General features: G+C 41.5%; 1 protein-coding gene across 5 annotated transcripts in view; it reads left to right on the top strand.

Moving 5' to 3' along the window:
• DOCK3 (dedicator of cytokinesis 3) overlaps window positions 1–14836 on the top strand; it is a 192326-nt gene that overhangs the window by 122925 nt on the left and 54565 nt on the right. For 4 of the 5 annotated variants that reach the window (XM_069027877.1, XM_069027876.1, XM_069027880.1 and 1 more), the window contains 8 exons: window positions 3967–4129; window positions 4624–4730; window positions 5415–5586; window positions 6079–6176; window positions 7802–7885; window positions 8229–8329; window positions 9633–9714; window positions 13737–13907. In XM_069027877.1, the coding sequence (XP_068883978.1) occupies window positions 3967–4129; window positions 4624–4730; window positions 5415–5586; window positions 6079–6176; window positions 7802–7885; window positions 8229–8329; window positions 9633–9714; window positions 13737–13907 (978 nt within the window). The remainder of the gene's footprint in view (window positions 1–3966; window positions 4130–4623; window positions 4731–5414; window positions 5587–6078; window positions 6177–7801; window positions 7886–8228; window positions 8330–9632; window positions 9715–13736; window positions 13908–14836) is intronic. The other variant, XM_069027878.1, reaches the window with a different exon arrangement.

The raw sequence follows: 14836 nt of genomic DNA, 5'->3' as shown, positions 1-14836 counted from the left end.
GAGCTAAAATCAAACTGGCTCTCTCTCTTTTTTTTTATTGTGAAGTCTGTAAGCTCTGTATTGTGGTCAGTTATAAATTTGTAAGGATTTGGAGCACTTCCCTTATATGGGGATAGAAGACTTGGAGAAATACTCATAAACTGAGAAGCCTGTGTGATTTCCAAATGTGATGTCAGTGGCTAAAGTAAAAGAATTTAGAGTAACTGTAATCAGAACTGAGGAGTATATGGCATATCTAAAATTAAATAATGTGTGTCATACAACACGATGAAATGTGATTCCAAGGGAGACTTCTGAATCTGAGTTGTTGAGTTACAGTACTGAATGTAGTTCTGGAAAATAACTTTGAATAAAATTTCACCCTGGGTTGATTCTATTCCAGCTGGGGATGGGGATTGTTTATGTTTCCTGTTTTACCTCCTTTGTTCTTTTAGTTTTATTGAAGAGAAGGAGGTGGGTGGGAGGTTGTGAATATAGAGAAGTAAACAGGAAGTATTTCAGCATGAGCAGCTATCAGAAATAGCTCCCCCCTACCTTTTCTTATACCTCCACTGCAATAAAATGGGCTTTGTAGCCATTACTGGGGAGAGTCTAAACACCTAAAAGTGTTTGTGTATCAAACACATTGCCACGATCTTCTGGTTTTAATTGAAAGGAGAATTTTTATTAGTACAACTGCTTGTGGTTTCATTAAAAGTAAAGTGCATTTCTTGTAAGGAACTCGTCTGTGCTCAGAGCTGCTGCAGGAAGATCAGAGTCCTTTTCTGTTCAACTGCCTAAGCTTTTCAAACTGAGTGGCAAATTTTTAATCATCAGCTGATTTCGCAGAGTCTGCTGAGAACCAAGAGAGGTCCCTCAAACTGCAATATCAGCATCTTCAACTGCTAACGTACACAATGGTGGCCAGTTATACCTAACGGTGCCTAATGGTTACATACAAAAGCCAGATAATTTCTAGACGTTATCAGTCTTAAGTGCAGTGATTTTGGCTGGAATGGTCATTCACAGAGATGAGGTTGGTTTTTCTTGTCTTTGCCTGTTATTACTATTGTAAAGTACACTAGGGCTTTACATGAAGAGTGGGACAGGCACGGCACAAACACTGTAAAGGGTCAGTCCAATTAGAAAAAAAATCAGGTGAACAGATTGTCCTGAGAAGTTGTGGCTGCCCCATCCCTGGAAGTGCTCAAGGTCAGGTTGGATGGAACTCTGAGTGGCCTGGTCTGGTGGAAGGTGCCCCTGCCCTTGGCAGGAGGTTGGAACAAGATGAACTTTAAAGTCCTTTCCAACCCAAACCATTCTAGGATTTGCCATAAAGGAGAGACTTTATTCATAAAGGATCTTTGTGGGGTTTTAAAATTTAAGCCACATACTTAAAAGAAACACTCTATCCCAGCTTTTATGGTATTGCTCCTCTGTATGGTTACAGTCAAAGCAGCAAAAACACTTGGCTTGTGTCAAGGAGATCTTTGGTTCTTGGTGTTTCATGATGTCTGTGAATGTGGGCAGAACACTGAGAGTTCAGCTATTGACCCTGGAGCACTGCTGTTCCTGGTTGGAATACCCCTCCACTATTCCTGCCCCATGGCCTTTCTGCAGCAGAGCTGCCAACAGAGACAGTGGGTGCAGAGTTACACAAGACAAGGGGAAATGGCCAGAGTTTTCATCTGGTATTAGAGTAAAATCCCTAAACTTTTCCCAACCAGCAGCACAATCCAAATCTAAATTGTGCCTTTGTGAAGCCTTTAGCAGAACCATGCTCAGCATTAATGAGAATTTTCTCAGCTCCTCATTGCTGCTGAGTGGATCTTGATCCAGAAATAGTCCTATTGAAAGAAGTGAAATTACCTCCAGAATGTAGTGCTGTTCAAAATGAAAATGAGTATTTCATTTTCAAAATGGTCTTACTCAATTGTTAGTATCTTTCAATATAGTCTGAAAAATTAAAAAAAAAAATCCCTTGACACATTTCTAACTTCTTTCTTCTTTCTGTTTCAGTAGCAGCAATAACCTATGAATTGCAAGGCACACCTTTAACAATGGCTATTTCCTGATAGTTTTTCTAGTTTAGCTTCCCTTCCCTGCTTCTGCCCTCTAATTCCGCTGCATATTTGGGTCTCAGGGTCACCAGGTGTCTGGAGATTAGTTTGATGTTTGTATTTTGCAGATCACAATTCAGAATTAAAGATTTACCAGTCTGCCCTCCTCAGACTATAGAGGGTAGTATAACTGCATGGGAACCAAGTTAACAACCAAAGACTATTCATTTATTTGAAGTTCATACTGTGAAACTGCATTCAAAGATTGGCCATTTGCCAGGTGGCTTCTTGAGGGGACCAAAAAAGCTCACATTAAAATTTGAATTTTTACTGTACCTTGCAGAGGAAATAGAAATACTGTTTTGTTTTCTCCTAAGAGCCTAGTGCAGAATGAGGTTTTGGAATTGCTGTGTTGAAGCCCAACCAGTTACCCTTGCAACAAAATAGAACTGGGCTCTTAGAGGTGTTCTGGGTTGCAATACTGGCACTGCTCTCTATTAACCTGTAGATCTGCAACACTTAATTCTTGTTGCTGTATTAAAAAATGTGGGGTTGTGGCTCATCCCATGTGGTTGCTGAGGATTATTTGAGAGGACTGAGTTGTGTGAATTCAGCCTTCAGTCACTCAGTTTGGATCAGAACCTTTGCAGTGAGTCTCTGTCCTGGTAGGCTGTCCTTGCATTGAATCCCAGAATTCCAGAGAACTTTTCTTCCCTTTTGGGCTCCTTCACAAATTCTTTACTTTCTCAAAGGCAGCAAATTATTGACAGAGGTTGAACTAACTGTGACTGGTTAATGGGATATTCTTGACTGGGTAGTCAGATGATTACAGAATTAACAAATCAACATTTCTGGTATTTTCTAGGGATAGAATTTAGAGATGCCTTGGGGAAATGACCAGTGGTTCTGCTTGTCATCATACTGTTCCCTTCAGGGTTTCTACATCAGAATTTATATTATACGTGTTGCTCTGGGTCTGCTTAGCTTCTGTTTCTTCCTGGATTCATTATCCTTGGAGATGCTAAAAGTGAAGAATCTCCAAGCTGTCTTTTTTTCTGCTTGGTTTTATGAGATGTTGTATCTTCTGGATCTCTTTGTAAGTGCTGGGTCTAGAGCTTGGGTTAGTGCTGATATATAAAAAACGTGCTTCCTGCTGCATGTCTTCATCACAAAGGAGCTTTTACTGTCCTTATTTCAGGACTTCAATATTTATCCTATTTTCCTTCACTTGTATTCTAAGGATTTATTTATTTTCTAAACAATACCAGTTCATATTTTTCTTCATCTGTCTTTTGTGAATACATATATTGGACAAGATCTCTGAGTTTGTTAGATCTGAAGGCAGAAACTTAGATCCAATTCTGTTTTTAGGTGATGAGTATTACACACAAATTCTTTGCTTACCACTGAGGAAGTAACTTGATCAGAATTTTTTGGGATACTTGGTGAGGCTGGGTGGTTGTAGTTTTGAAAGATGAACATTTGTAAAGAGCTTGGAAAGATCAGTTATCATTTCTCAACTGAGATACTGGAGCAGAAATCTGGTTAAAGGATCTTTTCAGAGAAGGCTAATATTACAAGTGATGGTTCTACTGTGTCCTGTTTTTTGGACTTAATTTTATATATTTGGACTTAGGTGCTTATTGTATCTACTCAGTGCTTGATGGAAAACTTAGCTTAAATAATAACTTAAGATACTGGGATTCACCTGGTATCACAGGTCTCCTAGTTCACCCTTTGACCCAAAACACAGTCTGAAGATCTCCTAAAGAATTTCACATTTCATTGTGTCTGAATTCCTGCTTCTGACTTTTCTTTTATGTCTACAGAAAGCCATGAATTATATAAAGGTTATCACTGGGTAATAAAATGACTCATGGGTGGTGATGTGATGCCTTTAATGCTGGATTGTTTTCTTTTGTGGCAGGACTGCATCAGCCTGGGCTCGGGGGAGCCGAGCAGGAGCGCCTACCACTCCTTTGTGCTGTACCACAACAACAGCCCTCGCTGGGGGGAGATCATCAAGCTGCCCATCCCCATCGACAGGTTCCGGGGCTCCCACCTGCGCTTCGAGTTCCGCCACTGCTCCAGTGAGTGCCCCCCCTGCCCAGGGCAATTCCAAAAGGCCCCAGCTCCTTCTACTGCCAGTTTAAATCTGGATGAGGCTGTCACTGGGTGGAAAGCAGGAAAGAGAGACCAGCCTGAAATACAGTGAAGGGGCATTGCTAAGCAGCCTTTTGCTGAATTTATCACACAGGGCACTAAAAACATGGTGAACGATCAGTGCAGGGCAAAGCACTTTGTAGATGTTTGTCCCTGCTGTTCTTTTGTTGTGTTTTTCTGTAGAATGTTTTCTTTGGAGGATAAACAGTTTAGATTTTGCTGTTTGGCATATCTTTGTTTGATTTGAAGCTTGTCAGTCCTTTACACAGAATTAGAAAAAATATTAGAATTAGAAAAGTTGTTTGTTATGTAAGCTGCTTGTTTTCTTTTAGGCATGTGGAGAAGTTGGTGAGTAATCTTGTATATATTGACAGACAGGCTACATACAAAGACAATTCCTTCTTTCTGTCTCTTGCTGCAGCGAAAGACAAGGGAGAAAAGAAGCTCTTTGGTTTTGCATTCACCCCATTGATGAGAGATGATGGCACGACCTTGTCGGATGATATCCATGAGCTTTATGTTTATAAGGTACCAGTTCTCTGCAGACTTTTCACTGCTCATCTCTACTCCATTACTTAAATGAGGAATGGTCATTACATTATCCTTCCCCCCCTTATTAGAAGTGTGTGAGGAACAGATTAATAGTAGTTTCAAAATTTTATACATTCAAAATCACATGGTTTGGATAGAGCCTTCTATTCTAGGTGCAGCTCACCTTTTCCATCCAGCTGATGATGATTTATCTGCTGTTAATGCCATCCATTTTGACTTCAAACATGCTGGTGTTCATGAGCATTCAGCACTTCTGCCAGCCTAAGGCATTGCTCTGTGCCTTTGTAAGATGACATTGTGCTGGACTCAAATGCCTTATGCTGCAGGGCCACAGCTTGGCAGCCCTGCAGCAAGAGATTTGGGTTTTTCCTTCCTGCTGATTCACCTGGGTTTATTTGTTCAGTACAATTTTCAGGCAGCAGCACTTAGTTTACAGCTGGAAGAACTGGTGAGTTCTAAGGAGGCAGTGGCTGGAGACCACTCTGTAGAGCTGGGTCTGCTCTGGGCATGTCCAGGCCCCAAAGCACAGCTTTTCCTTAGAAGCGTTGGTGTGCACCCACAAAAGTCCCAACACAAGCACTGCTGGGCAACTGCTGACAGGCTGTGGGCATGTGATGAGATGGGCAAGGTACAACTCCATCCCTTGTGCTGTCCCTGCAGTGTGATGAGAACAGCACATTCAACAACCACGCGCTGTACCTGGGGCTGCCCTGCTGCAAGGAGGATTACAACGGCTGCCCCAACATCCCCTCCAGCCTCATCTTCCAGCGCAGCACCAAAGAGACCTTCTCAGTCTCCACACAGCTCTCTTCTACCAAACTGACCCAGAATGGTGAGTTGCTGATCCCTCAGAACTGCCCAAGGCAGCAGGAATTAGGAAAGAGAGCAAAAAAATTCACTGTTAGCACTTCTGCACAATCCAAAGTTTGTTTGGTTTGGCTTTTACAGAGTTGCTAAGTAAATAAGATTTTTTTCCAGCAACGTCCCTAAAGCACAAGCAGACAGGAGTGGATTGTCCACAGTGCAGTGTCAAGTCACATGGTGCTTTTTAAAGCACTTTACCATTCCTCCATTCCTTTCTCCATTACCAGGATTGACTCACTCCATATTGTCCTCCTTGTTTTCCATGATATTTATATATAAATGTGTGTGTGTGTATATATATATATATATATATATATATATATATATATATATATGTCATTTCCCAAGAAGTGTGGACTGCAATAAGAGGTGGAGCTCAACATGAAGAATCTCTGGTGGGTCTGGGGTTGCCATTCTTCCCTCTGTGTGTGGTTCTAGCTCTTCCTCCCTCTCTCTGCAGTGGATCTGCTTGCCCTGCTCAAATGGAAGGCTTACCCAGATCGAGTGATGGATATCCTGGGAAGACTGAGACATGTCAGTGGCGAGGAGATTGTTAAGGTACTACATGAAACAACAGTAGTTATTCATATATCCATGACAGACAGTGAGTTCAGGCCTGCAGGGCATTTCTGAATGCTCCCTCTTACTGTGCCTTTTGGTTCACACTGTGAACTTCCACCCTGTATGAATTGGGATTTTATTATGATGTGAAACTAGACAGGAAGATACACTTGGGAAATTAGTGCACAGTCAGTCTGTGGGATCAAAGCAGAGCTAATCCTTAGTCAAATTCCCTCAGCCACATGTGCTGGGTCCTCAGCACCAGTAGTTCCAGTCTGCAGTCCCACACAGCTGCTGGTGCAGACACAGCCACTGGCAGCAGTGCACCAGTTTTCTGTCTGCCAGCTCATCATTTCACCAGGTTTTGTAACCACTGTTGCTCTACATGACAATCTCTGTGTGGCCTGACCTTCCTTAGGTCCCAGGAACTTCCAACTGCATTTGAATACTTGTGGTCTCAGCAAAAAAAAGTGCATTCCAGATATGCCTCTGATAATCTTAGGTGTGCTGGGAACTCTCCCTAGGATTTATTTCTATAAATCTGGAAGCAAAAGCTGATTTCTAACACAATCAACCAAGGAGAAGAAACTGAAGACAAATCCCATCACTTAATAAGTAGTTTATCACTAAAGCCACTTCACTGTAAATCATTTGAGTGTTGCCATACCTGGAACGTTACTCTTTGTGATAACTCAGTAGCAGGGGAGCACAAAAACACTTATTTAGGAATTCTTCAAGAATGTCACGTTTTGTACACTTTGTTTGTAGGCCAGTACAAGTATCTGTTTTTTATAAAGAGAAAAAAAAGCTATGGATTGAATTATTTCATGGGGGGAAGTAACTGATTCTCCCCATAAATCAGCTGTCGTTTGGCACTGGGATACAAAGAACAGAATGTAATAATTCAGAAAAGAAAGACATTTTATCATTTCAGGGACTTCATAAATTGTTGTAATTTATTTCTTATTGTCCATATCAGAAATTTAAGTAGAAGAGATTAAAAAATCATGAGAGAATGTGCAGTTAACGATCTCCAGCATTCTCCCTCACACTCATCCCTTTGGAGACTGTGCTTTCAGAAAGAAAATCACTGAACTGTCAGTGCTCTACAAGCTGTGGAGTTAAGGGTGAAAGAAGCAATTGGCAACATATAACTTGCCCCAATTAATGCTTGTTAGAAAAGCTTTACTTTCTGTCATATAACAAAAGTTTCAATATTAAACATAATTTAATGTACTGCCCAGCCTCAGATTTGATGTGGCATAGTACCTGAGACTCCAGTGATTTGAGAATGAGTTGTTCTGCCACTGGTGTCCAGCAGCACTTCCAGTCAGCTTAAAGTGAGAGGAACACTCAGTCAAAATTACAAATCAGGCATATAGTATATATTTCTTATTTTTTGTTTTCCTGTCATTTTTGTTTGAAAATATTCCTTGCAAAGAGAAACATTTTTCTTAGTAAAAACAAATTAAAATCTGTCACATCATATGGGTGAACCTGAAGTGATTTGTCCTTGGCAAGTGTTTCACAAAGATATTAGCATGTATGAACTAATTAAAGCAGGGGAGAAATAACCATTCGAATACAATTTAAGTTGAAATTCTTTGTTCATGTCATTTTAGTTCCTACAAGATATTCTGGACACGTTGTTTGTAGTTTTGGATGACAACACAGAGAAGTATGGTCTGTTGGTCTTTCAGTCTCTGGTAAGCTGCTGGATTGTTATTTATCTCACACTCAGTGAGTTTTAAGTTTCTTATGATCGTGTTGAGAGTATTGTGCTTCCATCAAATATGAAATACTCAGCTGGATCCAGCCATGTTTTCTGTAATGATCTTGGGTGAGGAGGGCAGGCTGACCTCAGCACATCCAGGGCAGCAGTATTTGCTCTCATGCTGGAGAAGCAAACAGTAATACCTGGTAACACAACTGTGACTGTTTAAAGCAGCTCATGTATTTGAATGCTTCTTACCTTGGGTAACTTGTTTGTACACACTTGGCAGCAATGTGCAATTCCTTGAGATTGGGTTCCCTTTCCCATGTCCCCAGGTGTTCATCATCAACCTGCTCCGTGACAGCAAGTACTTCCACTTCCGCCCCGTGATGGACACCTACATCCAGAAGCACTTTGCAGGAGCTCTGGCTTACAAGTAGGTCTTGTGTCCCTCCCCTTGAGAGGTGGCATCACCAAGCTTGGGAATGGTGGCACCATCAGGATCACAAACCTTCCTGGCAGCAAGGGTCCCCAAAAGTAGAGCTACTCACACAGGAGTTTTCCAGCACAGCTGTAGGGAAAAGCTGCCAAATGTCACCAGTGGCTGAGCGTGGCCACATTGGGCATTTCTCTTGCACTTCTGGACTGGCAAATCTTTTTTTTTTTTTTTTTAGCTGAAGAGACACTCAGCAACAGCTTATTATCAATCTGTACTAATGAGCTACCAAGAGCATATGCATTCCTTGTCTTAAGGATGTTGGGATACACGACTTGTGTGAAAGCTTAGAGAACTAGTTGTAATTGCCTTTTCCAAAGCAGACAGGTATTCATATAAGATGTTCTATTTGGTTACAATTTAATTTCAGTAGATCAGAAATTGAAATTTTACTGTCACTTTGAAGATTCTGCCTTATTTTCTACTCCTCAAAAGAGTCTTGCATTAAAGAATGAGACAGACTTTTTGAAAGCAGTAACAGTTACCCTTCAGGGGGTGTCATTTTTTCTTTCTTTTAGACCATTGCTTTTGTATATTTGAGCATATTCTATCTTTGAGCATATTTTCTATCTTTGGCCACAGTAAACTATTAAAAATAGCTAAGAATTTCTTTTTATTCTTTTAAGCAATTCACATTTTTGTGTAATTAAAATACAAAAAATACTCTATCAATGGCAGGTAAAAACCCATAGATAATATCCAACACTAGAAGGCATAGTTGTGTTCAGAGGGTAAAAAAGTGTTCTGCTTTGTGTCAATTAGCACCTCTTTCAGACAAAACAAATGTTTTTTGGTAGTCTGCTGTCTGAAACAAAACACAGGTTTAATACACCTTTGTAAGTTAGTCCAGATGGTATCATGTACTTAGCAAAAACAGATGCAAGTATTTTCTTTGTGATCTCAGTTTCTAAAAGCTTCTTACTGAGATGAGAGCTGGGATTTCTTATTAAAACAAAAGTATATTTTGGTCTTAGAACCATGCCTTTATCAAAGCTATCTCGCTAATAACATCTTTTTTATGTTCTCTTAGTGTTCCTCATGGTCCAAGTCAATTACAGAGAAGAAATTATTTGCTGGTTTTGAAACTTAAATAAATGTAAATACTATGTAAATTCAGTATTAAGGACAGCTGTAACTGACCACTGAAATAAAGTGAAATGAGACTGGTTCTCCCTAAAATCAAAATGTTTGATGACTGTCAGAACTGGTGCTGAAGATTCCTCTTCACTGTCTGTTCCCTCAGGGAGCTGATCCGGTGTCTGAAGTGGTACATGGACCGCTCGGCCGAGCTCGTGCGCCAGGACCACATCCAGGAGGCAATGAGAGTAGGTATCCAGTGGAAGCACTGGTGTCTGTTCCTCTGGGACCACAGAAGGGCTGGGGAAGCTGTAAATGGAATCAAGGGTAGTGTGGCACTAACTTCTTATAATTGTTTAACCAGATTTTTTATATATATACATACAGCCACAATTTTATTTTTAGGGGGATTCACTCTTGTGCAGAAAAAATTGAAAGAATTATGTCCCCTTAAGCCCATTTGCAACCCTGTGGAGAACTTAAGTGGGACTTACATCTATGGCCAGTGCATAAATACTCCACTGATGTAGGCTACACCTTGCCCTTCAAGCAGCAGTAGTTTTGAATGTATCAGGCACAGGTGCTGTGGATCAAAGTTTTGCTCTTCATTTCTGGCTGTGACACAGCTCCATTGTGCCATGGGCTGAAGTTCTGGAGTATTTTAAGCAGTAGATAAATGAGTGTTTAACTGGATGGAAATCCTCTGAAGTATCACAGGAGCTGACCTATGGTTCTGTAATGGGAGCATGAGCTCCCAGGGAGGCACAGCTGTGAGAAACACCAGGAATGTTTTTATTACAAAGAAATCAGAGAGTAAGTTCACCATTGTAATGGTACACCAGGAAGTCAGTGTGTCAAGTGCATGAATACAAGATGCCAACATTTGCAGGCAGATGTTTTTCTTTGAGTGAATGCCCACCTGCACCTTCTGCCTCCAAGGGGGCTGCTGTCCCAACACCTGAGTCTGGGCACTTTGAGAACTGGAAGCAGTGGCAGTGATCAGCACTTGGGTTTTGTCACTTGTCAGTACAAAGAGGTGAAACCTCTCCCAGGTGAAGGACACTGCCAATGCCATCCTCTCACTTTCCAGATCTCCTGCTAGGATTCAGATAATACAAGGGTATTACACCAGTGCTTGCTTTGTGTTTGTAGATATTTACATGCTTAGAAACATCTTCTTTGTAATTTTCAATGACAGATTCATGTGGAATTGGTAAAAATAGGGCAAAGATGCCTTTTCAAGAAATTAGCAACTTTCTCATTTTTTTTTCTATCCTTATCCTTCCTTTTTTTTTTTAATTGCAAAGAAAGCTATTAAAGTTATGAGATGAGAGGAAGATCTCTAGGTGGAATGACTTCGAGGAGGTTTTCTTGCCTCTCAAACTGCTCATTAGTGCTTTATGCAGTGCAGCAAATAGAGATGTAGGATATTGTCCCTATGTGATCTGCATTTGCTGAACCTCATAGCAGTCCTGTTTGGAAATAGCAACAACAGGAATGCTGGAATGTCTTTCAGCAGCTGGGGTTAGTGAAGGCAGTTTGTGAATATGGTATGTTCTGTCCGGGCTCCAAGGCAGCTCTTTGCTTACTGGGGCTCTCAAGTGCTGGCCTGGAATGTGGCTGTTCCCTCTGGGAGGGAGGTCAGTTTGCAGACCTGACAGCCCAAGCCTTTCCAAGCACAGGAATTAAAATTGCCACCAGAGTTTGTGCAGACCTGACAGCGCATCCTCTGCCACCCACACTGCTGTCACATCTTATTCAGACAGTTGCCTTTGCAGGTATCTCTTGCAGGCCCAAATTCAGGTCTTTATCTTCTCCCATTACAGTGAAGTGATTGATTTCCTTCTTTGTTTCCAGATTTTATTTCAGGCATTTGGAGCAAGTTTGTACCAAAGCCATTATCAATGCTAATGTGTCATTAGTAGTACAAGATTCTACTGTTGGGGATTTCTGTGGTCTTTGATGTGTTCAGCACACTCCTTGCATTAGAAGTTCTCTGACTGAGAAAACAGGATAGCTCTGTATCTCTTTTTCCCTGAATTAGCTGTTCAGTGTAGTGCCCTAAAGCTGCTGCTGGAATACTCTGCACTCTTATGGCTCCTGGCTGCTCATGTACATTCATGATGGACATGCAGCTGTCTCACAGGATTCTGATTTCCAACCCTGGAATTAGCAAACAGAGTCCTAGAGGATTTCTAAAATTTCTTATCTCCCTCAAGACTGCTTTTAATTCTCAAAATCTCCTATGCAACTTGGAGGAGCTATAGCTGAAAGGACATTTCTACCTACAACACAGCATCGTGCTCCTTTATTGTGCCCTATACCAAGCTCCACAAAAGCTGCATCCAGGAACAGCTGCCTGTGCCTCCCAGGGGACCTCTGTAACCAAGTGTCCATGAATGCCTCCACAGCCACTTTTGTTGTCCCTGAGGAAATAAAAAACATAGGAAGTGTGTCTAGGAAATGCCCTTCCAGCTTCAGTTATCTTCCAGTAGTAGACCCATAGGTGGGTTTTGCCTAGGTTGGGGAACCAACAGCAAGGGCTTTTCTCCCTCAGGAGGTTTTCCCTGAGTCTTTATGCTGCTGGTCACAGGGCAGAGCTGTTCACCTGTTATGTGAACATGCACACAGACCATGTTTGTAAGGGATGTCCTTTAATTGGGCACTGATTTTTTATGTCCTGCTGAACATCATCAAAGGCTGGGATTTTATCTCAGAGCACTTCTGTGTCATCAGGCACAAATGCACATCATTTTTGTGATGCTGTAGGTAGCAAGAGCCAAAGTTAGTCCAAGTTCTGACTTGTGCTACCAAGACTTGGTTTGTGTTTTTATCATCCCAGCCATGTGTGCAAACACAGAGAACTCTTTGGTGCACTGCCTGTGTGGGCTCATTGTGCTAAGGAAGTGTAGTGTTTTGAGCTCTGCTATCTCACCTTCCACAGGGAATTATGGAGGCTCACACATAAATGCTCTGATTCACTGCAAAATGTAATCCTCACATTGAAGCTATGAGCTTTCAGATGAGAATTATGGTTGTATGTACTGAACCCCTAAAACAGCTCATATCAGCACTGCATGTGCTGGGTTTGGTGTTAGCACAGGGATGTCATCCTTGGAGAGCTGACTGGGAACCAACTGGCCTTTGTCTGGAAATGAGGCAGGAATGCAGCTGTTATTTCCTGATGAAGTTCTTTGGTGTAAGGAAGCTTCACCAAATGGTTTAGTACAGAAGTATAAATAATAACTGGTGAATTACCAAAGTTGCCATAATTTCTGGGGGGAAAAAGAGGCTGCAAGAGTCAATGGCATTTTGAAATCCATGATGGCTTTATGAGGAATTTCAAATCTCATTCTATATCCGTAAAGCTGTGGCATTCTAAAACTTACAACATAGCATTGCATACTTGTGCATATTGTGTGGTGGTTCAGTGAGGGGCTCTTATGGGTGCAAAAATATCTCTTGATAACAAAATTTGTATTTGAATTAACTTCCAGTTTCCCAACACTGAAGTGAGACAAGAATACTTTCCATGGGATGGAGTGAAATATCTCTAAGGTTTCTATACAGGCTATGATTGCTGAATCTCCAGCCTGTTGTTTTTCTGTGCTGGGTTTTGAGGATATCATCAAACTGTGCATTATGTCTTCCCTTAATCCTGCTTTGCTGGTGAATCCTGTTAAGCACTAAGGGAAGGAGTGAAGTGTGATGTCCCTGATATTTGGTGCATTCTGGTGCTGACAGTTGTGCACAGCCAGTATCAAGGAGGTGTGTGAAGTGTCACTGTTGATAGGGTGGTGACTTGTTACAGCTGCTCAGAACAATGTGTTTTCTTCATGGTCACTGCTGCCAAATAAATGCAGTTCTAAATAATGCCATCTACAAAATTTTGAAAGAAAGCAGAACAGCTGCTTCAGACACTTCAGTCATTGTGCCAAGTCATGAGAAAACCAGAAGTTTCTTACCTTGACCAAAATTTTCCTCAAATTATGTAACTCAGATTTGTCTCTTTGATGTAAATGCTTACTTTTTCTGTTAGTGGGACACGCAAGTAACAAAGACTATTGGTTGAGAATGGGTATTTGCCTAAGAGTAGCTCTTCCCCAACTGAATTATGTAACTTATAAAACCTGTTTTTCATTCTCCTTTCTAAAGCTCAAGAATTTAGTTATTATGCATGTAGAGTCTTTCCTGGTTCTCTTTACAGCTCCTTTATTTTTCTTTCTCTCTTTTTCTCTGTCTTGATCTCCTTCTTCTCCTGCTCCTTAAGGCCTTGGAATATCTTTTCAAGTTCATTGTCCAATCTCGGATCCTTTACTCCAGAGCTACTTGTGGAATGGAGGAGGAGCAGTTCCGCTCCAGCATCCAGGAGCTTTTCCAGTCCATCAGATTTGTGCTCAGCTTGGACAGCAGGAGCTCTGAGACTCTCATCTTCACACAGGTTTGCTATTTCCTGCACTCCCACTGGCAAACCACGAGGCAGCTGTTCCTGCAGGGGTAGGAGGTGTGGGCACATGGGGGTTAAATGCAGGTCAGTGGAGTTCTGCCCCCTAACAAACTGTTGGAAAATGAGACATCCATTAATGGTAGACAGTAGCTTTGCACAGGTGAGCTGGACCGGGGGCTCGCTAGGGGAAAGTGACCTCTCACATGAGAATACAATTTTTGCAAAAGTGAACTGCATTTTCAAGTCTCTCTCACTCCTATGTCTTATGGTTGGCCTCAAGAATTTCTAAATCCTTCATTACAGTACCTCAAATCAATACTCACAGTCACAGCAGCATCACAGTGAGAAGTTCAACTGATGTATTTGCACTCATATAAACTTAACTCCAGCATGTGCTAAAATTACAGTCAGAATCACGTGCAGCCTGACCACAAACATGTTGTGATGCCCATACTCACATTTAATGCATCATTTTGAATGTGGCCCAGGGGACTTCATGAAGATTCCATGTGGGCTGAAGACAATGCTCGAAGTGAGTAAGGATGCTGCTGAATTTTGGGTTCAGTTTTAAAGACCACTGTACTCCATTACATACTCCTGCATTTAAGTTTTAAATGTCAAACATGCTGTGTTGTGCCTCTGCTCAGGGAATGTCAGAATGCAGCACCCAGAGCTCCCTGGTAACGTGAAGGTGGTTTGTAATCACTAATGCAGAATTACAGATGTTTGGAACACCTGCTGTATTTTGCCAAGAGGCAGCTGCTGTGAACGTTGCAGCCAAGCAGTGACTCTGCTGGTTCAGGAAGCTGCCAGTGGAGTGATCTCTTTCTTAAGGAGCTGCTCTGGAAGATTTCGAGAACAGCTGCTCTAATGTTTTATTTAATCGCCCATTAGGGGGTATAATAAGATGAGCCAGGAACAAG

Source organism: Aphelocoma coerulescens, chromosome 12 (assembly GCF_041296385.1).
Source record: "Aphelocoma coerulescens isolate FSJ_1873_10779 chromosome 12, UR_Acoe_1.0, whole genome shotgun sequence".
NCBI classification, from domain to species: Eukaryota; Metazoa; Chordata; class Aves; order Passeriformes; family Corvidae; genus Aphelocoma; species Aphelocoma coerulescens.
The sequence above is the reverse complement of the archived record's forward strand: the minus strand, read 5'-3'. Positions and strand labels throughout refer to the sequence as shown.